Source organism: Cavia porcellus, unplaced genomic scaffold, assembly GCF_034190915.1.
Source record: "Cavia porcellus strain 051 isolate PalLab524CR breed Dunkin Hartley unplaced genomic scaffold, mCavPor4.1 scaffold_11, whole genome shotgun sequence".
NCBI lineage: Eukaryota > Metazoa > Chordata > Mammalia > Rodentia > Caviidae > Cavia > Cavia porcellus.
This window is the reverse complement of record NW_026947494.1, coordinates 47334353-47357506: the sequence shown is the minus strand read 5'-3', so window position 1 is coordinate 47357506 and position 23154 is coordinate 47334353. Positions and strand designations below refer to the sequence as shown.

At 37.4% G+C, this 23154-nt stretch overlaps 1 protein-coding gene across 2 annotated transcripts in view; it reads right to left on the bottom strand.

Moving 5' to 3' along the window:
* Positions 1-865: 865 nt before the first annotated feature.
* Rab3c (RAB3C, member RAS oncogene family) overlaps positions 866-23154 on the bottom strand; it is a 254491-nt gene continuing 232202 nt past the window's right edge. For both annotated transcript variants that reach the window (XM_063258204.1, XM_013152905.3), the window contains exon 5: positions 866-8792. In XM_063258204.1, coding sequence (XP_063114274.1) covers positions 8605-8792 — 188 coding nt within the window. In that variant the 3' untranslated portion in view covers positions 866-8604. The remainder of the gene's footprint in view (positions 8793-23154) is intronic.

The window sequence follows — 23154 nt, the reverse complement described above, 5'->3', positions numbered from 1 at the left end:
GAGACTATAACCAAAATTTCCTTTATTATTGTTGTCCTTTATTATATATTGTTTCCTTTATTATATATTGTCCTTATTTTTTTTGTTTCTTCCATGCTTTGTCCATATTGTTAAGTGACCGTTCTATCACTGAGTTTAGTTGCAGGATGCTGATTTGACTCATATGCATCGTCCTGGGACCATTTCACTTATTCTCAGTGCAGACTTCTGGAAATGGTTTGGGAGGTATCTTTGGGAGAAACTATGGAATTAGAGATGTTGACACAAATCAGAACCTAAGGAATCTCAGAATTACTAATGAATTTGCTGTGATGTGACTAGATTGCTAGTTGGATACCTCATCACCTCTTGAGAGATTGGTCAAGGAGAGCCTGCAGAGCACCCCAACCATCCCTGCACCAAGCACCATGCATTAAATGATGTCCACCGCACTTGCATATCACTCTCATGTGCTGTTCCTGTTGACTGCTCTTTTCCAGTGAGTTGTTAAAATGAGCACCAACAGTAGGCTTCTGACAGCAGAACAGATGTTCTTCAGGTAGCAGAGATGATTTTTTAAAACCTGAGCATATTTTGACCTATACCCAAGGCCTTTGTAGTTCTAAAACACTGTTTGGTCAGTTAAAATGTTCCTTCCCTAAAATGTTACAAGTATTGTAAGTTACTCCTGCACTTAAGTATAAATTCGTATGATGGGTACTTATAGCCCTAAAAAAATGTATTCACTTCCTATCTCCAATTCAAGATCAGTGTTGCACCTGGAGGTAAGAGGGAAGATTACAAGAAGTGAAAATAGTCATTTGAAAACCAAAAGTGAACATACAGTGAAAAGGAGATTTAAAAATCATTTCGCCAGTCTAAGAAATTCAGGAATATAGTCTCTTAGATATTTATTGTAATCTCCAAAAAATAATACAAGATAAACTCAAAGAACAAAAACCACTTTCCATACAGAATTCACATACAAACTTAATATCTAATAGAGCACATACCATTTTTACACAATTAATTTCAATAAAGATAAAATTTCACAATGTGAATACACTTTATAGCTTTAAACCCAGACAAGAGCTCCCGTGGACACATTAAGAGTCACAATATTTGCTATGCAGCAGTAGTTTCAACTAAACATCACAGTCACTATATGAAAGCATTAAGCTGTTGTCAATATTTTCTCAAGAAGAGATCCACAGTGCAGTCACTGAGAAGGAGCCCAAAGTGCCCAGTTACAAAGGAAGGTCTTTATCAGTGTATTTCCTATCCCTTCTTAGGAAACATGGAGCTTCAGAAAACTGTCTGGGTGCATATCTGCATGGATGACATTAGATTAAATAATGTCTCAAGGTTTGGTACATTGGCAAATGTCTACATTAACTGCTCTAATGTGGCTGGAAAGCAATTGGGCTTTGGGGTTCCCTGGGAGGCTGTTCAGCATAGAGGAGCATGAGGAAATAGCAGCTTGTCTTCCAAATGAAGAGCAAAATGCAGGGAGCTACGCTGGGGTAATTGGAGGGTTTTCAGAAGGTCACTCTGGTTGTTTTGAGAAAAACAATGATCTATAGCGGCCAATCCCCTTCCATTCACAGGGAATGTACTGTGGTCTCTCCCATTTATCTGCCTGGCACAATCTTCTCACTCTCTAATTCTTTCTGGAGTTATATGCGATCTCATTGGTGGAGCTGCCCTCCACTCTCCCAGTTCTTACAGGTCCCCAAGCTCTGTGCTCCTAGACGCTGACATAACCTCGTCCTTAAATTATATCTTGCATTTCTTCCCCTCATTCTCCTTAGGGACAGGAGCTATGCCTCTTCCACATTTGATTCCCACAGTAACGAGTACACAGCATTCAATAATTATGTGACAACAAACAAAACATTTTACCACATGTTTAAATAATCATTCTAGTGTTGGCTACCTGCTTACATTTTTCTTTTTTAAAAAATTTGGCACAAAGTTATCACTAATCTTCATCTTACCCATCTTCCCTTGACCTCTTCAGTAGGTTTAGAGAGCTGAGTACAACTTTCAGTCACAGTTAAATGTGGGTCACACACTGGCCACATCGTCCAGAGCCATTTCCTAGGATTGGTGTGTCCATACATGTCAGTTTCCAGTCAAGTGCCATAGAGAGAACTGATGGCAGTGTAACATGTACAGACATCCACGGCCATCTAGAATCAGCTTCATCATTATTAGTGAATAAGTTTTTACTTGTTTTTCTTCCTATTGTATCATTGCTTACCCTGTTAACTAAAGGAAAAAAATCCAACTACAGAATAAAATGCTCAAATGACACTTTCCCCTAAAAGTTGAAATGGCAAATAAGAGTTTACATTGTTGACCTACATTAACCTTCATATATACAATGTTATGATAATGTGACAAAATGAATTAAGGACACTGAATTTTCTTCTATTGTCACCAATGTGGACAACTGAGAATCAAAAGTGAATATAACATCAGCTAATGCAAACAAAGTACAAGGTTGAGTAACAATAAAACATACATACAAATACAAGAATGGAAATTCCTAGTAGATAGGACATGTGATTAATGTTTCTGAGAAGAAAAGAAGTGACTTCTTTATATGCATATTTTTCTTAGGTATATAAATTAGGTGCTCATTACACTCACAAGAAGCTTAAGGAGAATTATGAATTATAGAAAGGAAGGCTCTTATAAAGTAAGCTCACAGTCATTCTTCTGGAAAATAAAACACAATTTCAATAGGTAAAACTGACACACATTTGCAGATACTAAACATTTGGTCTTCTAAGAAAAAATTACTTTAAATTAGGCACAGAGGAGATTCACATGACACCAATAAGATATTTACTGTATAAATTGTACCACTAGACAAATACGGCTACAAGAATTCATTTGAATAAGCACACAGCCATCAAAGTATCTCACACATTCATTATAATTCACTCTTTCACACTAGTTTATATACACTGAGTAAGTCATTAAATATTGCACTTATTGGCCCATGAACCCTCAATTCTGAGGTTTTGAAAAATAGAAAAAAAATCTATTTTTAGAACATATTTCATGCAACATTTAAGACATTTCAGTTCTACAAACACCATTAAATAGTTGTACATTTGGACAGTCCAACTGTATCACGTCACATCTGACATTAATATATTAACAGGAATTACAGGACAGTTTTCATTCAGCACACCTCCTACGGATGATGAGATTATGTGTGGTAAGTCATCATAGTGACACAGCAGACATCCCCAGACTTCACTTTGACAAAGACTATGGAACCAACAGCCAGATATAGGTCATGCTCACCTCCCTGAAAGGCCAGTTGTCTGTATGTCTCATATACCACCCGCATCTATAATAACAGTATTCATGAAACTAAGCAATCCATAGCTCCAAACAACATGACATGGACATATTATATTAAGTGACAGAGCCACAGCCAACTCTCAGTTGTCCACAATGAAGGGAAATATGAACACAGATAAGTGAAATACATTGGTAACTCCCAACTCCAACAATAGTAGCTGAAAGGAGATAAATGGTGACACTTGAGTCTCATTTCCCATTCTTGGTCTTGTCATTCCACAAGGATAGTTTTTTAAAAAATGAAATGGTTTAAAAAAAATCATGAAGTAGGAAAAAAACACACAAAAAGAAAGTTCAGTTTGTCCACTCACTAGATGATCTGATCTTAACACTCAACCTCTGTGTGAGGGTTTGAAATTATTTATTTCTGCTGTCTAGAATGTGTTTTTTCTCTACCCTCTCTGTTTAATACATTAAATTCATTACATGCAGAAACCCAGATTAATCAAATCAGTGTGATGAATCTATTTCATGGGCCTTTAAAAACAAGATGTGAGTTCCAGTTGGCACATAGCAAACGCTCCTTTTTTCTTAGCACTGAGAAAGCACCATAGATGGGATTTTCCCCTTACTAAGAAAGGTATCATTGGTTGAAAGTGGTGTGTGTTGGGAGTTTCAGGACTGTGTGGCCCAAAAGTGAATTATTTTCATGTACCAAAGGGAAGAATGATTTGACCAGAGTGTTGAGCATATGTAGGCAGATTTTAAAAATACATTTATTTATGAAGTGCCAATAGCAATAGATACATTTTACATTTCAAAAAGTCTCATCAAACTGCTTGTGTCTCTTTAAGGGATACTGTATTTCTAGAACCTTTGGCCTTTAAGGGGTAAAGACATTTTTTTGTGGGGGTGATTTGGTCATTAACATGATTTTTATCCAATTTATTCCAGTGAATTCAGGGCATGTCATAGCTTTATGTCTGCAAATTAGTTTGGTCAAAAAATCATGTAAAATATGAAGCAAGCCCCAAAATTGGCCCTAGTATTGAAAGGTTTAATAGATCAGCAAGATGTCATCATTTTACTGGCAAACTGCTGAAGCACAGGTAGTGTTTACAAATAGGCAGAGGAGAGTGGAGTTAGAGAGGCTGCATTTATCAGAGACTGGTTAGCAAGGCCACATGGGCCTAGCTGCTCAATTATATACCCAGGAATGGAGTTTCGGGGACCCTTATACGAGCTGCTATTTGGAGAGAAAGGGTTCATTAGCCAGATAGGCTAGCTCCCACGTATGCTGCACCAAAAACGTCTGACTGAGCATTCTGACAGTGCTGTGAAGATTATCAACAGACTAACTTGTTGGTCTAAAAGAGTTTCAGCCATGACTTTACGATTGATGTCATAGTTTTTAACATGCAGCTGCTACTTCAGCTTGGTAGAATTTGAACACATTTTTAATACAGTTCCACAAATACTACACAGTTAACTAAAAGACTGTAGGAAAACTTCATCCATGCACTAAGATACATGTTGGATAAAACACATCACAATGAACCACTGATTATGAATTATGACATTCCAAAATTAATGTTGCTTAATGGAAATTCAGTTAATAATAGAATGCATTTTGCTTTTTCAAAAGAAGACCATCCTATACCTGAAAGTCTATCAGCAAAGCTGTTAAAATTGGAAGTTTAAATTGGCTCATAAAAATAACGAATGTGCTAAATAAACAAAAGATCTATTATTAATTGCAAAAGAATTAAGGGAAATACACATTTGCTTATTGAGTGTAGTGATATCTCTATATGTAATTTGAGTTGTGGTTTTGTTGAATTTATATTTCACACTTATCATCACAATGCTTCAGCTTTCCACAAATGAAGGCATCACCATACCCCTTTTCCAAATAAAAATCTTGGCACTTTTTTTTTTAACCAGGTAGCAAAGGGATATTGAATGTAAAGTGACCCAAACGGGAACTATGTGAACCTCTTGCTTCATAGTTATTAGAAGTTCATGATGGCAGTAGAAGCTGTTCAGTGGGGGTAACAACAGGGAATTGATTATTGTTTTGAAGTAATTCTTCTGAGCCTGTAGATGTGAGGCCAGTGGTTAAAATACTGTCCTAGAGCTTAACAGCACTTCACAGCATCTTGTATATCCACTCATTCCCAAAGCCTGAAATGCTGATTCACTCCGTAGACAGCTATTTAGATAAAACAATTTTCAATCCAATTTCTCAGGTGCTATAGGAAAGGGAAGCAAACCAAAGTTCTTGGGAGCATCTCCCTGAAGGTTTATTCACAAACCTATTTTGAGAAGTGGGGTGTGGCCATAGGATGAATAAAACCATACTTGAATTTCTAGTCCAATTACATCAAAGACAACAAGAGCTGATGTCCAGGATTTACAAACTAACACATACTTTTTAAACATGTCACATTTCAAACTTAATTAGGTTATTGGTTAAAAACAAATGACCTGTAGACATTTAGGTTGTTGGTAGGTGGAGTACAGTGTGTGAGTATGTGTGTATATATGTCTAGTGCCCAAAAGGCTGGAAAACGTTGGGGCTAAAGTGCTACGATTTGTAAATAATTCAACTCAGTGCAATAGAAGCTCACATAATGAACCCTGGGCTGGTTTCTCTATTTTCCATATTTTTATTTTGAAGATAAGATATCTTGATGCAATTAGGAATGAAAAATGTTCTCTCATATGCTTTATATCAAGAACACAGGTGCTTTCTTTTGAATTCCCCAATAACTGTCTCTGGAAACTTTTCACTGAATTATTTGGAATGAAATTCACAGCAGAGTGGGAGCTTCAGAACTGAGAATTAATTAGGAAGGCTCTACTCCCATGGGGTTTGAAAAGGACAAAGCGTTGAGTGTTCCTTGGTAGTGATGGCCGGGCCACTACTGCATCACTCTTTCTGACCGGGACACAGAGAGAGGTCCAACTTTAGGACATCTGATACTTGCAAGTGGGCACTTGGGTTTGGTCTCCTGGTCGAAGGGTCAATTAATTCTAACAGCAATCAGTTCTTTGGGGAAGGAGTTTTCAGGTTAGCAAAACTTGGCTCTTTCCCTTTTTCATCCTTTGTCATTGTGTTTTCCACATTAAAACAGCACACACATGAAGGCCATCTGAAGTATCCTATGAAGTCTTCATGTGAATCATGTATGTGTGGAACAGGGGCTATGAGGGAGAATGAGAAGAGTTTCTTGTTCTTACTATTTCACAGTAGATGGTAAAAGTTAAACATAAGAGCTACATCATTTAATATGGCCACATTCTGACTTAAGTTAAAGTCATGCTAAGACTACTAGTATAGCAGATCAGTCTGTTCTTCATGACTCTTGTTTATTTTTCCTTTGTTTTAATACCTGTGGTTGTGAATGTGGTTGCCCTATTAAAATCTAATAAAACATACATTTTTCTTGTTGTTATAAGTTAAGCTTGCCTTGCAGGAAGCCAAAGTATAAATGTACTGCCAATTAGTGAATCTGAAAGTAAGAAGATGAGAAATAACATGAAGATGCTTAAAACACCCCAAATGCTTTTTACCAGAATTTTCATTTTTTATGTTACTAATAGTGTGTGGGGGCTATTTCCCTGACTTGCGGGCATTATTTCTCCAGAGATATATTTAGATATATGCATGTTTTTCTATCAAAATCTCTGCTTAATAACCTTGAAATCTATATACTTTATGAAAAGCATCTCTATTTTTTAAAAGAAAAGGAAACATCTAATACAATGGAAATAAAGAAAGTCCACTTAATGGAATTGTCCTCACAAATTTGCCAAACATTGCCTGCTGCCTTCCTAAAATTCTAGCTGTAAAGAATGCTAGTCATTGACATAGATGCTGAATTCCCCACCAGTGCTCTACAAAGGTCATGGACATTGTTGTTTGCTTGCTATTTATACATGGTCTTCAGGAAATCTGGGATAAAAATCTGGGTGGCTCAAATATTTCCCTTGCTCTCTCAAACTGGTATGATTCAGAAGTGCTTCTGTCACTCTCAGCTCTAAAGCTGTGTCTGTCTAATGTAAAATATTTAGAGACTTGCAGAGGAGATATGCCTCTGATGAAAACATTTTAAACGAAAATCATCTTCAAATTGGAAATATTACTCAGTAGCTTCTAACTAGGTAAAAGAACACAGCTGAAGTTCCAGCAGAGGGCAATGTTTTGGGCAGCAAATCAACATCCTACAGGAAAAGGAGCCCCAGTAAGTTTCAGCCTAAAGCCTATTTCCAGAGTTGATGACATTTTCAGACAGTGATGGTGGTGGCAGCAGCAGTGATGGTGGCAGTGTGTGTGTGTTATGGGGGTAGGGGGAATCATTAAGGAAATTGGGGTACTCAGGCCTTGGAATTCTACAGCCAGCATAATTGGCTTTCATTCATTATATATCTATGTGTTCAGTGCTCTAAGATACTCAGAAATTTAATTAGACTCATTGGAAAGTGCAGACCTGGGTAGGATATTTGCTTATTTAACATATAAATTAAAATTATTGTTTACATCTAGTTCTAGGCAGGTCAATGTTAATGACTTAAGAAAACTGGTAAGGGCCTTAAAAACAATATTTCAGTTTCTTTAAAGTCAGTGGTTTCCTTGGTTGCCAATAGGAGTGGAAAATGATACATTTTCTAATAGTGAGCTACAACAATGTCCCTAACCAAGAGAAAACACTATATTTGATTTTCAGTGAAGAGGAAAGCAAGTCTCCTGCAACCCCCCAATCTGCACACATACACACACACACACACACACACACACACACACACACACAAACACACACACACACCAGCAATTCCTTAGTCATCACCCCTACAAATAAATAACATATTTTGAATCTCTGGCACACAAATCAATTATCATATTATTGGCTGAGATCTCAGCAATGGCATAACTGAGAAAAAATTTGAAAAACAAGAGCCTTTAGACAAATAAAAAACAAGTCACATGCAAGTACTAGATGTTTATAGGTGGATAGTCCTTACATATTTAAGATCACATATTTGTCACATATTAATAGAGTAAATCTTCCAAAATTGAATGCATGTATGGGCCATTGACATCAAAGACTTCCTTCAAATAATGAGTAGGCAGTATAAGTGAAGGCTAATAGACCATTTATAAATGCTGTTTCTTGGCAACCAGAGACTCCTGGAGCTGCCCGTGTGTGTGTGTGTGTGTGTGTATGTGTGTGTGTGTGTGTGTGCGCGCGCGTGTGTCTGTGCACATGTGTGCATATGTGTGTACATGTGTGTGTGTAGACATTAACAGCCACAGTTGGGCTGTGGTGGAGGAGGGGTTTCTTTGAGTCTCGTGCTCTGCTTTGCGGCAGCGATGGCTGGGTCGGTCTCCAAACTCTCTGACATTTTGTCACAGATGATATCCACAAGGCGCTCAAATGTTTGCTTGACATTAATATTATCCTTGGCACTTGTTTCGAAAAACTCAAACCCTGGAGGAAACACACAGAAACACAGTTTGATCATTTTACATTTCTGAAGTTAATTGGAAATTGATTATGGTGTGAATGGCAACAAGCAGGCGATGGTTCAGTCATGAGTGGTGGGCTTGGTTTGGTTAAGAGATCACAAGCGAGTTTGAGGCACCATTTGAGCAAATGCTACCTTTAATCTTGCCGCCCACTGACCATGAACAAAATAGCTGTGAAAGTGGAATCAGTGATACACATTTGTTTTTTATCTGACTCATTCATGCTATCAACATAGCCGAACATATTTTAAGATACTATTCCTCTGCAAAATGTAGCAATGACATCAAAACTTTTTAACTCTGATCCTATCTTTACCGTTGCTTCCTCCCATACCAGACCTGTCTTGTAACCACGTGCAACTACTTCTAAAACTTGCACTATTTCTTTTCCCATTTTCCCACTCTGTCAAAGTTACTTTCATTTTTCGTCATCTTGAGGCTTAGAAGACATTATGTATATGTTTTCTGAAAACAAGACGGTCATGTTGTAATATAATCCAGCTCCAACATTTTCTGTATGAAGCTAGCTGCCCAGTGATGGTTCTCAAGGTGGCTTCGGGTAAAATTTTAGTATCTTTAGGACACAAGGTGGCATTAAAGAATCAAAGGTGTTACTTTAAGCCTGATTCAGCCTCCTTTAGCATATTTGTGAATACTATTAGTCTAATAGTCCTCTGGGCTTTTGTATACTGTTGAGACTATCTACTGGGTAATGATTTTTCCACAGCTTCTGTTATCTACCAGCCGCACTGATTTTAAACTGATAACTTGCTATATTTCAAATGAACAGCCAAAATTGCAAGGGACGATCTCACAAGTTTCCTGTTGTGTACAATGTACCTGCATAGAAGCAACCTTAGTCTGCTGCTGTACACACAACCTCATCACGCTATTGTTTGCTTTCACATTCCACTGGCAGAGCTTGCCATCAGTTGCCATGACAACTTCCCCACCAGGCCAGCCAGAGATTGCTCTAGTCCATTCAGGGGATGTTGATTTAAGATGTGTTGGGTTGCACCCAGAAAGGCTTTTCTAATTCATTCTGAATTTTACACCCTATAAATCTGTCTGATTACATCTGGCCCTATCTCAGAGGAGACAGATGGGCTAAAAATTATTAAATCAGACGATTTCATCTCAACTTTTGGGGCTAAAGGAACAAGACTAGACTAATACTTTGCTTCCATGTCATAATCTCTCACATAACCTAGAAATAGTTATAGTATTTTCTTAAATAGTATCAAAGGTTAGAAAGCAAAAGTCAGATCTCATGAGTCAAAATTTTTAATGATTACATTATTTGATCAGATGAGTAATTTAGAATTTTGCTAAGTATTCTGTTGTTAAAATCAAAGGGAATAATTACCAGATTTCACTGAGGAAAACATTATTAGGGCCGTACTTTATAAAATAGATGTGGATATTTTGAATGGTCTTTGGTGAACATTTCTCCTTTGTATCTCTGGACAATGATTACAACCCGCATTTCTTTATCTACAGACAAGGCTATCTAACATCAACAGAGCTCTGACTTTACTGTTTATAGGGTTAGAGTCCTCACCTTTCAACAATTGGATCCAGGTTAGGAAGAGGGCAATATGATCTAAATAGTGAAATTATTGCTTAAATATCAAAAGTACTATATTTGCATATTTCTGGAGATTTTCTTTGTACTAATGGGAGAATGTTTCATGTCACAAGACATTAAGAACCCACTGAAGAAGACAAAAACCCTAGATGAAACTGGAGAAAAATAACTCCAGAATTTGGTACCAAGGTATTTACAGGTTTATTTTTCTCATCTCTTTTCCTAACCTCAGCATTTTTGGGAAGGCACAAAACTTGAAAGTTATTAGAAAAGATTTAGCCATTGTTGAAAGGTAAATTTACAGATTACAGAAGATTTGTCAAATGTGACTCCTTTAATCTGGGGATTAATTCATCATCTGATATTGGCATACAACTTGAATTTTAAAAAATGACCCTTGATAGCCTAGAATATCCTCTGTTTCTGTACATTAATCTAAAACTCAAATACTCATAAGATGGTGTTCTAGGAAAAGACTATCATAATAGCTCCATTTTCCCAGCTGGGCCAAGCAGGAGACCCTAATATAGTAAGGACAGATTATCAACCAAATATATCGATTTACTAGCTAAATCATGAGTGAGTCAGATTTCTAATCTACTTTTCTTATCTATGACATTTGCCTTCTTATCTTACAAGATTATGATGAAGTTCAAATAAGAAAATGTGGGTAAAAGCACCAAGCAAATTGGCAAGTGCTATAGTAGTAACAAACTATCCTTTATTGAAAGCTTGTTATTGGTGCCATTTAAAGCACTCTGAGCTTTTTAACTCATTATACCCATGAGTAGGTGCTATTATTTTCTCCAATTTACCCATAATAAAATGAAAGCACAAACAGCTGAGTCATTTGCACGACCATTCCTAGCGGGGCTGGTAAGTGGCAGAGCCAGAATGTGAGTGACTAACCTGTAGACTCTTCTGCTCCTCCAGTTTCCCTGAGGAAGACAGCTACTATTTTGTTGTAGATAACTTAAAAGTTCTATATTCCTGGTAATCACAGTATATACCATAAGCTTCTACCAGCTTGACTAATTGGAAAAATGATTACTAAGATTTAACACTGTCAGTAAATCGAGTGAAACTGTATTTTGACGATTCCAAAGATTTTTCTGAGATTTTGGGCTGCTTAAGTCAACATGGCTATTATGACAACTGTATTTCTATAGGGAATTACAGATTTATAGACATAAAAGGCTCTAAATGTTCCACTGATCATCACTGACACTAGCCTGAGTTTGCTTAAAATGTATCTCATTCAAGAGCAAAATTACAATCACTTGTATTTTATCATTTAGTTGTTTAGATTCAGGAAAAATGGAAGTTTACTGTGCAATATACAACTCTATCCAGGTGAATCAATGTCTTCAAACTTGCCTGTTTGATTCACACTTAAAAATGCCAAGGGTATTTGAATATCATAACCACAGATGCAACCACTATCACCTTTATTCATCTACTAACTCATGAAACTTTGTGGCTTCTGTCTCCTAATATCTCAGTGTATTAACCTCAACCACAGCAAGATAATCTTGCTCTCAGAAAACCTTAGCTGCCATCAACACACATTAATATCAGTGGGAAGACAGCAAACCAGCCAATGCTGCTTTAGAAACAGTCTTTCTTATAAAGACTGCTTCCAATTTACTGTGTAGGAAAGTGTGGTTCAGCAAGATCAAATAAGTAGCCCAAGGTCACGCAGCAAGCCGACTGTCAAATTGGACAAAGATCTGCTGATAAGTAGGTTGCTGATTTAGCTTCCAGTTTTGGACATCTGTCCCCTACATATCATCTGCTATTAATACTTTTGGCACACATTTTCAATAACCAATCAGTGAATATAAGCCCTAGAAGCTCTGACCATGTTCTCGTTTCCTCGCTGTAGCATTTTTGATTTCTGTCTGGTGGAGGCAGCATTGCTCCTGAGTTGAATGAGCATTGTGCTGTGGTCTAGCACATCTCTATTTTAGGCTTCCTCATGCATGGATCTGAAAGGATAACCCTTCCCTTTCTAAAAGTCATTCCAGGCACAGCAAGACATTGCTCTATATATGACTTCTTGCTTTGGGTTCTCTTGATGCCATGAATTAGAGTCTTGGAAACATTTTTAGAACATTGTGCAAAGAAAGAAAGGGAGAACCAAAAGCTAACCATATACCCTTTCCTTGATGTGCAGATCAAAGCTTCAGCAGAGAGAGGGTGCAAACCAGATTTCACTGGAGGGACCAAGAGGAATTCTCCTGTATGGTAATTTCATAGGACTGGTGCCCCGCTCACATAGGATCAAAAATGCTTGAAACTTTCTAAACTCCAGCCAAGATATTGTGAACTGGAACCAGTGGTGGGATAATAGTTCCTCAAAACACACATCTTAACAGGCTGGTGAGGTTTCTTAGGACATGAAAGGGTAAGATTCACTCTCTTTGGTGCACTTGTACCATAGCAGCAAAACTGAAAATAGACAAAAATGAAATAGATGACCATAAAACCATGAATGGACAAACAAAATGTGATACACATATGCAGTAGCAGTTTTTTAACTAAAAATAAGAGGAAATTTTGATTCATGTTACTCTATGGAAAACATTTCAGGATACAAAACTAAGTGAAATAAACTAATATCCAAAAGAAGAATACTGTATTGTTTTCCATATAGGAAGTACCTAGAGTAGTTCAATTCACAGAGGCAGAAAGTAGAATGGAGGTTGCCACAGGTTAGGGGAGGAGGAAATGGGGAATTCATAGGTGCAGTTTCGGTTTCACAAGTGAAAAGAGTTCAGTAGATTGGCTACACAAAAATATGAGTGTACTTGGCACTACTGAACTATTTACCTAAAAAAGAATAAGAAGGAGACTTTTACACTATGTATATTTAAATATAATTGAAAGTATTCATTATCTTCATACACTCCTGGAAAAAATTAAATGTGAAACCTTCTTGGGAAACAGTCTGGCAGTTCCTCAAATTGACACACCATTTCCTCTCCCAGATACACTCCTAAGACAAATGAGCACCTAAGTTTACTTAAGACAGTGTATACAAATGTTTATAACAGCATTATTTATAATAGACAAAATGTTAAAACAGCCCAAATGTTCATCATCTGATGAACGGAGAAATAAAATGTGGCATATCCATATGGTGGGATATTATTCACCCATAAAAATGAACGAAGTACTGATACTTTCTGCAACATGGATGAACATTAAAGAGAATATGCTAAGTAAGAGAAGCCAGTCATAAGGAACATACATTATATGATTTATTTTAGATGAAATGTTTAGAATAGGTAAATCTATGAAGATAAGAAATGGGCTAGTGGTTTACTTAGGGGGAAGTTAGAGAAAGTGGGGAAAAGGAAGTAAATGCTAATGCACTTCTTTTCTGGGGTGATAAAAATCTTTCATAATTGATTGTGATGCAAGTTCATAGTTCTGTGACCATACTAAAGTAATTGAATTATACTTTATATGGGATACCTGTGTAGTATGTGAATTATGTCCCAATTAGGATTTTATATATTTTGAAAAACAGTCACTGTCCTATATAAATGAGATGTCTTTAGACATCTCTTCAGAAGGAAAACCCAGTGCCCTCTTGGGGAAACCACTCCAGCCACTGGTAGAGTACTGCATTAGAAACAGCTCCCACTCTGACACAAACCTTTCCTAGAGATGCTTACTGTCAACTCTTTTTCTCTAGCCTCATTGCAGATGAAAGAGAAGCTGCTTTATGCTGGAGGGCATTTTGAGAATTTGCTGTTGAAAGTGAGGAGCATGAATCCCACAGCACAGGTCTGACTCGGTAGCATTCATTGTGCTTTACTTTGCTCTTTGAGTAGAAACCGTCATAAAAATCTGATACTTACTCACACTGATGCCAGGGGCAATAATTGGGCTACCAGGACAAGAGCAGGCTACTCACTGAGGTGGCAGGCTCCAATCCTACTAACGTGACACAGCACCTCACAGAGACTCCCTTTTACTTCTGATTGCACTGTGTTAACATTAATAATTACATTCATCATATAAGCATCCCTTGTTCCACGCATTAATTAAAGCAATCTCATAGGTAATACTTACTGCATTCCCACATGTCAATAACTATACCATATTGTGAAAAGCCATTTGTTTTCATAAGATATTCTGCAAATTGTTGCTCTTTTTTCATCCTAGGAAACTCCTGAACACCAGATGGGGCTCTATAATCTTTAAAGCTTCACTTTGAAAGAAAAACCACAATTGATATTTTTTTCTGGATCATAGTTACTAATATCATAGTGCAATAAATCATTTTCATCACTAATTGTTAAAAATCTATATTCTTCAGTTTCTATTCTCAAATTTCCAAACATGATCTTCTATTTCAAAGGCCATGAATTCCTTTTCCTGTGCCATGGGATAAGCCAGAGCCGTGAGAAAAGGTTATTCTGCTACCAAGTGGGTGACAGTTGGCCAGAAGTAAGGCTTGCTGAGCAGCAGGACAAGCTGTTAGAGTAGGTTACCCCTACTGGGCCCTGGCCTAGACGCACACTTTAGTAGATGGAGTGGGTAAGAATTTTGACCCATTTTCCTGAATAAAGGCCAACGAAAGCAGACCAAGGCCAGTGAGAAGTAAGAACAGGAGCTGAGTGAAAGGTTGGTATTGAAAAAAAAAAAATCACCATTTCTGACACTAAATTTTGTCTTGAACAAGGCACGACCAGATGGTAGGATTCTAAAATTATTCAGAGATCATTCAATGGCTCTGATAGTTCCTGCCTCATGTAGAGAAGATTTCCTTCCTGCTTTTCCTCTTCCAGACACAAGGCAGATTCCCTTCCTATCTGGGAAAAGCACTCAGGAGGAAAGAGCTGTCTGAGGTTGCTGTTGTCAGGCCTGTGCGTTGTGGATCATCTTTCTTGGCTTAATAAAATTCAAGTTTCATAGCCTAACATTCACTTCTCACCTTCATGGCACTTTTCATTCATGGAAACCAAGACCTACACCCTCCATATCAGCCAAGTGTGTCCTCTCCTCATCTGGTGGTGACCTCAGCCCAATTCTCACTGCATCTCTGCCCACAGGAATCTTACTCTGAAGCAATCCTCTCCCCATTCCAATTTAACTCTCAAGACAGTTTGCCGTGTGTGACAGCAGGCCGTGCTGAAAATTTAATCTCAGGCTAACCTTTCAAAAGACTTCAGGAATTTCCCTCCATACATATTTAGTTTTTGGCATATCTTTAAGCCTAGGAATCTTCAATATGCTAAGCCTATGAGCACATGCTCTGTAGTCAGCATACTTCAGACAGTAATCGCTCTTCAGCTAATCACAGTACCAAATTCTCAAAGATAAAAGAAGAAAAGTTTCCTTTAGTTCACTGTTTATGGAGGTTTCGGTCCATAATCAGTTGGTTCCAAGGCAGGGCAGCATGACAGAGGGACATGGCAGAGGAAAACTGGCTCATGGCATTGTAGTCAGGAAGCAATGAGACTTCTTTCTCCTTTGCTCTTCAGTAAATCCACCTAGGGCCATACCAAGCCAATCAGTAGACTGAGTCAATGTCATACACCCAAGTTCCAGTCACTGTAGAAAGCACCACATATGAGTGCATGAGGCTTTGGGGTGAACTAGATATAAACCATAACATTATAAAACACACATATTTCTGTGTTGGTTGTTCTACTCTGAGTGTGTGCTTCTTAGCATCCATGTTTTTATTGATGGGGGAAATGAAAGCTACATAGAGAAGGGCTTCTCCTTTCAAGAGAAAGAAAGCATCCTATTACTTTTTTGAAAATGTCTTTTCTATCTATTTAATCTGCAAGCATATTGTGTTTGAATCTTATACCTTACCCAGTTAACTGTTTCTAATACCTGCCTGTCTCCTGTAGATATCTGAATTTGAGAACTTTCAGATTTATCCGAGTTCCTCTCTGGATATAAACTCTTGCCTGACGATTCTAGATCACACTGGGAATTATCTGCTCCCTTTCAATTCTTTTTTTTTTTTAATCCTAAATTTAGAATTTGGTTTCTATTTTGTGTTAGGTATACATCTTACATAACATTAAATTCAATCTTTTTGCCATTTTAAAAGTGTGTAGTTCAGTGTTTTAAAATCTATTCATAATGTCACCATTACTATAACTTCAGAACTTCATCATTCTCCCAATAAATTCTAAATCATTAAGCAATCACACCCATTTCCTGCCCATCCTCCATATGAAATACATTTTGCTCTGCAGGTAGATTGCACATCTTATATGGTGTTCTCCATATCCTTTGGAATATTTAACACAGTTTCCTGAACAACAAGGTGTCCAGTAGATGTTGTCTAATTAAAAGACTGATTGCTCTTGGTAGGGAGAACACAGTAGGTGTATGTGTATATGAAGAAATGAAAGAGAATCACTTTTTTCCTTTGTTCATACTTATAAACTTACTAAACCTGTGAGCAATTTTGTCAGCTACATTATTTCCGGATGGAATTTATTAAGCATGGAATTCCATATAATACTATTTTGGTTTTGCCTGTGGGTACTTTATGATATAAAACAAATTAAACTAGCTCTATTCACTCATGAGGAAAATCACATTTCTGAAAAATCTGGAGTTCAGATTGTTACACTTTAATACTTGAAACATTCTTCAAGTGTTGAAAAGTCAACTTCTGTCAGATTGATTTTAATAAAGAGATAAGGATCATTTATGAATGCCAGAGTGGCTATTTAAATGCAAATGTATGCTAAATGTTTCTTAAATAGCTTGTACTTTTAAATTCCTTAAACCTTCCCTTTGTAACTTCGGATATTTCAATAGGTTTTCAATGGTAAAGCAATCAATTTCCAGCTCAGCCTATTTATGAATTATCAACAAAAGCATCAATCATTTTATTTGTACAAGATTTCATTTTATTTGTACAAGATTGTTCATGGACACTGGCATTTAAATGCATTATCATTTAGCAGGTTATTTTTGTTATGAAGTGTTGCATATGAAATAGAATATGTAATACATTGTTAAGTGGCAGAGCTCAAGGTAATGGTATTTCAATGTAATGTCCAAGGATGGGCAATCTTAAGTATAACTCAGACTTGCTAAGCACACAGTTCTGCCACTGGTCAAGGTCGGGAAGGTTCAGCAGACATTTATTTGAGCAGCCAGGAGGAAAGACATAGAGCCATGGGAATGTCTGAAATGCCTTTTCTATGTCAGCAGTATGGGGAGCAATGTTGAAAACTCCCCACACTGCCTATCTCCTTGTTGTAGAGGAGACACAGAAATCTATATAAAGTTTTACCTGAATGATTTTTTCATAAGGGATAAGTTCTGAAAGCTATAATAAAGTCACCTCTTCTCTGATAAGGGTATCTAGAAAAGGAACTACCTTTCTAAAAGCAGCTGATTTGTTCACTGAACACTCATAGCTGAGAACAAGATGATGAATCTTAGCGTTTAAAGCTCTTTCTTTCTATGACCACCTTTTGGTGAAATAAAGTCAATCCAGGTGAATGCCAGTTAACTAAAATCAAAGACAAAAGAGAAATAGATTAGGGCATAGTATCCAGATTTAGTGGGAAACTCTGATGGCTTTCATGGATGACGTATCATGTGACGTGGAATTTGGGAAGTCATCTGCTGAGAATAAAGTTACTAAGCAAGTGCCACAAAATGGGATGTGAGCAGGTACCTGCAGAAGTAACCTGCACCAAGATAAGATCAATAAATCACTTTCTAGGAAGAATGAAACACTTCCTCAAACCTGGAACTACAATTATTTGACTTACAAGTTCATAATTTTACAGATAGTGCTATTTTTCACTTTGAATACAGTACTTAATAAATTAAATGAGACACACAACACTATTATAAGATAGCGTTTGTGTTAGATGACTAGATGTAGGTTAATGTGTACAGATATATTTAAGGTACGATAAGCTAATCTATGATGTTTGGTAGGTTGGGTATGGTAACTGCATCTCTAATTTAACAATATTTTCAACTTAGGATAAATTTACTGGGGCATAATGTCATGGTAAATCAAGGAACACCTATTACCAACTCTTTGCATTTTAAATCATCAGAGCAAATACTAAAAGGTATTTTAAATTGGAAATCAGTTACTTGGAAATTTGGGTCAGTATGTTTTGTTTTTAACTGTTCCTAGTCTTCTCAAATTTACCATAAGAGAAGAAAATAACTGTGCAAAACTGAAGAACAGGTCTGGACCTTTGCCAACTGCTTTTACTAAGTGTGTATTTCATGATGTGGTATAAACAAACAGCCCTCAAATTCAGCTCTTACAATCCCTAACACTCAACAAATTAAGTTCTATCTAGAATTTTTGCAGTGTTTCAGATCGAAGTATGTCATTAAGATTGGTATTAGTCCTTTTGTGTTTTTAAGAACTAAATAAAAAAAAATGAAGCCAGCAGTTTATGTATATCTTTGTTATACAGAACTGGATTAATTTTTTTTTTTTTTTGTCTTTTTCCTTTTTATCGGTACCGGGGATCGAACTCACGAGAACTGGATTAATTTTTAACGTGTCACAAAATGTAAGTTTGTATGTATGAAAAGAGGGCAGAATTTGGAAGATCATCCTAAAACAAGAAGCAGTGGTGGTATTCTGAGCCAAATTCAAGAAAAATGAAGAATGACCGATTTTGTGAGATAGGCCAGAAGACAAATAAGTGTGAGGTGGTTTACAGGATAAGCTTGAAACACAAATGACAGGAGGGTAATGGGAGTGTGGAAGCTTAGCAACAGATTTGACATGTGGGTGGCCTTTACAGAAGCTGGACTCATGGGAATGGGGTAGCCCGGGAGTCAAATACTGGCAGAGATCTTGATTGGTGAGAAGTAGCACATCAGAGAACACATAGATGAGTAAAGCTGACTAGAGAAAGCCACGAGCAAATCAGGGGTTTTCTTGATGATCTCTGCTGAGCAGAAGTTGAGTAGAGATTTAGAAGAAAGGGAACATGCTGTACCGGCCGATGGTACTGCATGACTGAGGTGTCTTGGGCTGGGTCAAAACATTTGTCATCCAAACTGAGTCACTTTTGAGATGAAGAGGAGTTCTATGAATGTTTACACTGGGAAATGGGTATCAAGTGGGACCATTCTGAGAATCTGCGGGACACGACTACCGTATTTCAAGGGAGCACACACATTCTGAGCAATCAATTTCAACTTCCAGTAAAGAGATTAGAGATCTATAAGTCATGAAACTCAGATCAAGAGTTAATAGGACTTGGGGAGCACAAGTGATCCGAGTGCCAGGAAGAAGTGAGAGTCTCGTTTCTGCTGAAGCTATGTGGGTAGTCACACCTAAACAAACCAAACACACTCAAAGGCACTCCTGATTTATTTTATACCTCCTGGGAATACTTAGGCAAAATGAATACGAGCCAGGGGAAATAATGATAGGGTAGTTCTGCTTTGCCACAGCCCGCTGTATGCAGCCTGGTACTTAGAACATTTGAATAACTTTGCTGGGACTCCCTGCTGAATCCAGAAGTTGGCAATCCTCATTCTTCCATAAATACTACAATTAAGATTTAAATAAATGTTCAGAAGCTGCTGAAGAACAGTCAGCACAAATTTGGAGCAGGTGGTTTGAGTTTTAAAAACAGGCTTCAGGGCAATGCTAGTCTCATTAGAGTTGCTGACTCCTCTACCTGGCTTTCTTATAGGATTGTTTTTGCTGGGGTGAGGCGAAAATAACCATAAAAAAAGGGAAAGAAAATCATCCTTCATTAAATTGATGTGGCTGTACGCAATGCTGTGGGTCTGAGCTCAAGAGGAAAGCTTGAATATTGCCAAGGAGGGAGTGGGTCTACCAGGAGAGCTGTTCCCGCTGCTCTGGCTTTGGTGCTGCTGTTAACCAAATGGCCCTTGGCAACTTAACTCACACTCTAATGACAGACTGAAGCCTATGAAATGAAAATAGCTATAAAAAGGCATTCACCACCAAACTGATAAAGGACGGGAAGTTTAACAATAAAGACATAGCCTTGACTGCAAGTTTTTAGTTTGTTTCTTTCTTTTTTTCTTTCATTTTTTTGCAAACTTTACTTTTGTGTCATGCAAAAATGAATTCAATGAAGACAGCTTTTATAAACATAACTGAATCTTATAGAAAATGTGGCCACTTCATTATGTAACATGCAAAGTACTCTTCTTGCTAAAATTCCTCCTAACTGCCATACCAGTGATGGCGAACCTTTTAGAGCTTTTAATGATAAGGAACAGCCCACTGTGGCATGTGTCATTGGTTCACCACCACTTCCCTATACTTTATGGATTGAAATTTAGTAAAGCATTTAAACAATGCTTTCTTGTAGTCTTTTTTTGGTATAACTTATTACATACTGGAACATAACTGCTTTCTTTAAAACAAAATTTACATATAACAGATACTGCTTTTTTGTCAGACTTCTTTAAGCAAGGTAGTACAATGGTTGCTTGTATGTAAAATGGTAGTAAACAGTGCCTATTACTATTTTTACTCTGTGCTGTAATCATTTACCAACAATTAGGGTTTTTTTTTTTTTTTTTTTTTGTACCAGGGATCTAACTCACGACCTATTGCTTGCCAGGCAGGTGCTTATGCCACTGAGCTAAATCCTTAGGCTCAACAACTAGGTTTTTGGAGAGTGTTTTTTTTTTTTTTAATTTTTTGTATTTTTACCTGTACCAGGGATTGAATTCATGACCACAGGCTTGCAAGGCAGGTGCTTATGCCGCTGAGCTAAATCCCCAACCCCAACAACAACTAGGTTTTTAAACCACCATGCTGGTCACTTGTTAAGATGTAAGCATTCAGGAGGAAAAAAATAAACACTTTTTTATCACCTCTCCTTAGAGATTTATAAATTTTTGTAACATCTTGGGGATTTAGCTCAGCTGCATAAACACCTGCCTTGCAAGCAGGCAGTTGTGAGTTCGATCCCCAGTACCGGTAAAAATGAAAAAGACAAAAAAAAAAAAAATCTTCACATCAATTATTTAACACAGATATTTCCACCTTGTAAGTTTTTGTTTTCCAAGATTAAAGGGTGGAACAAGAGGACAGTTTGTTGACTGACATGATTTTTCACACAATTAACATCCCTGCATCCATGGCAGAGTAAGAAATCATATCTTCCATAAACTTGGTTTAATATCTGCGAGACAGATACTAACAAAGTCAAAAAAGAAGTACTACGCAGAGATAAATAGTTTAGTAATAGCAATCCAATACACACAGTAACAGAAAGATACTTTTTGGAACGATATTTGAAAATTTACAGGAGCAGGTTATTAAAATCACAATGTGATTTATTCTATGATTTTTTGATAGATTAATCACATGAAATAAATAAATGCATAATTATAGAGAATTTCCACTCAGATTTGTAGACCTTCCTTTATGGCACGATGATAAAGGGAAACAGGAAATTTCCCTGTAAGGCAATGAGGAAGAAATGCTCTCAAGAAGCCATGCGTGGTGGTGCCCAAACTGGTAATCCCAGCCCTCAGGAGGCTGAGTCAGGAGGATCATCATGAGTTGGAGGACAACCTGGGGCTACACAGTGAGTGCTGTACGGATTCCAGGATTTGAGGGCCTAGGTTTAAGGCTAATTCTGTCACTAGTTTCCTAGATTTTGTCACATTCACTCTTGTAGCCGTCCAATATATATTTCCAGCCTCCTGCCTCCCCACCCTCTGCCTCTTCAGAGTGACTTCCTTTCTACACAGCATGCTGGTTTTGCTTTCACATACTCTCCCAGGGGATCTCAATTACTTACCCAAGTCAGATGTCTAGGGTCGTGTATTATGCCACTATCCATGAAGACTCCAGTATCTAGATATTATTCAAGTGGTATTAGTTCTGCAGCCTAAATAGCATAAGAAAATCTCCCTTCCCACTTTTATTGCAAAGCCACTTTTTAGTTTAGGCCTGTGGTCCTCCACTTTCATGCACACATCGGTACACACACACACACACACACACACACACACACACACACACACAGACGCAGGCTGAGACATGGTGTGATCCTAAATTAGGGATTCTCAGTGCTGATTTTTCAACACCCAACATTAGATATACATGAGTAATTATAACTACTCACAGTTTGTACCCCAGTTTTAGAGATATTTCTGATACCTGGACATGAGTTTTAAAATGCCCCCCTATGGTTCTAACGCACACCCAGGACTGAGAATCCCTGTTTTGAGCTCTCACTGTTTCTCACCTCCTGTTGGGCCCTGAGCTTTCAGTCATTCACCACTAAGATATTCTCTAACATGATTTCCAAAGATTTTTGATCCTATAATTCTTACAGCTAAAAATAGCACTGCTAAAATATGTGACTATGTATTTTATAAGTTAAATAATGTGCTATTAGACTAATATAAAACACACTTAATGACTAAAAAAATTAAGTTGAGATATTGGTAAATATGTGTTAATGTTTTTCTTTTTGTGCCCTGTTTAATGTTAGATACTTTAATTCTGAGTACAGTGCTAAAGTAACTGGTCTAAAATGAAGTTCAATCTTGTTCCTCCACTGTTTTCTATCCAACACTGGTTTCCCAGCTTGTGTAGAGCACAGCCCAAGCTCTTCAGCCCTGCAAATACATTTGCTACGAGTAATAGCTTTTGTGGGGTTAGATATCTCCAGAATGCTGCTTCTTCTGTATAGAGGAACCATCACCTGTTTTCTATCCATCCAAATCCTTTTTAGTCCTCAAGATCCAG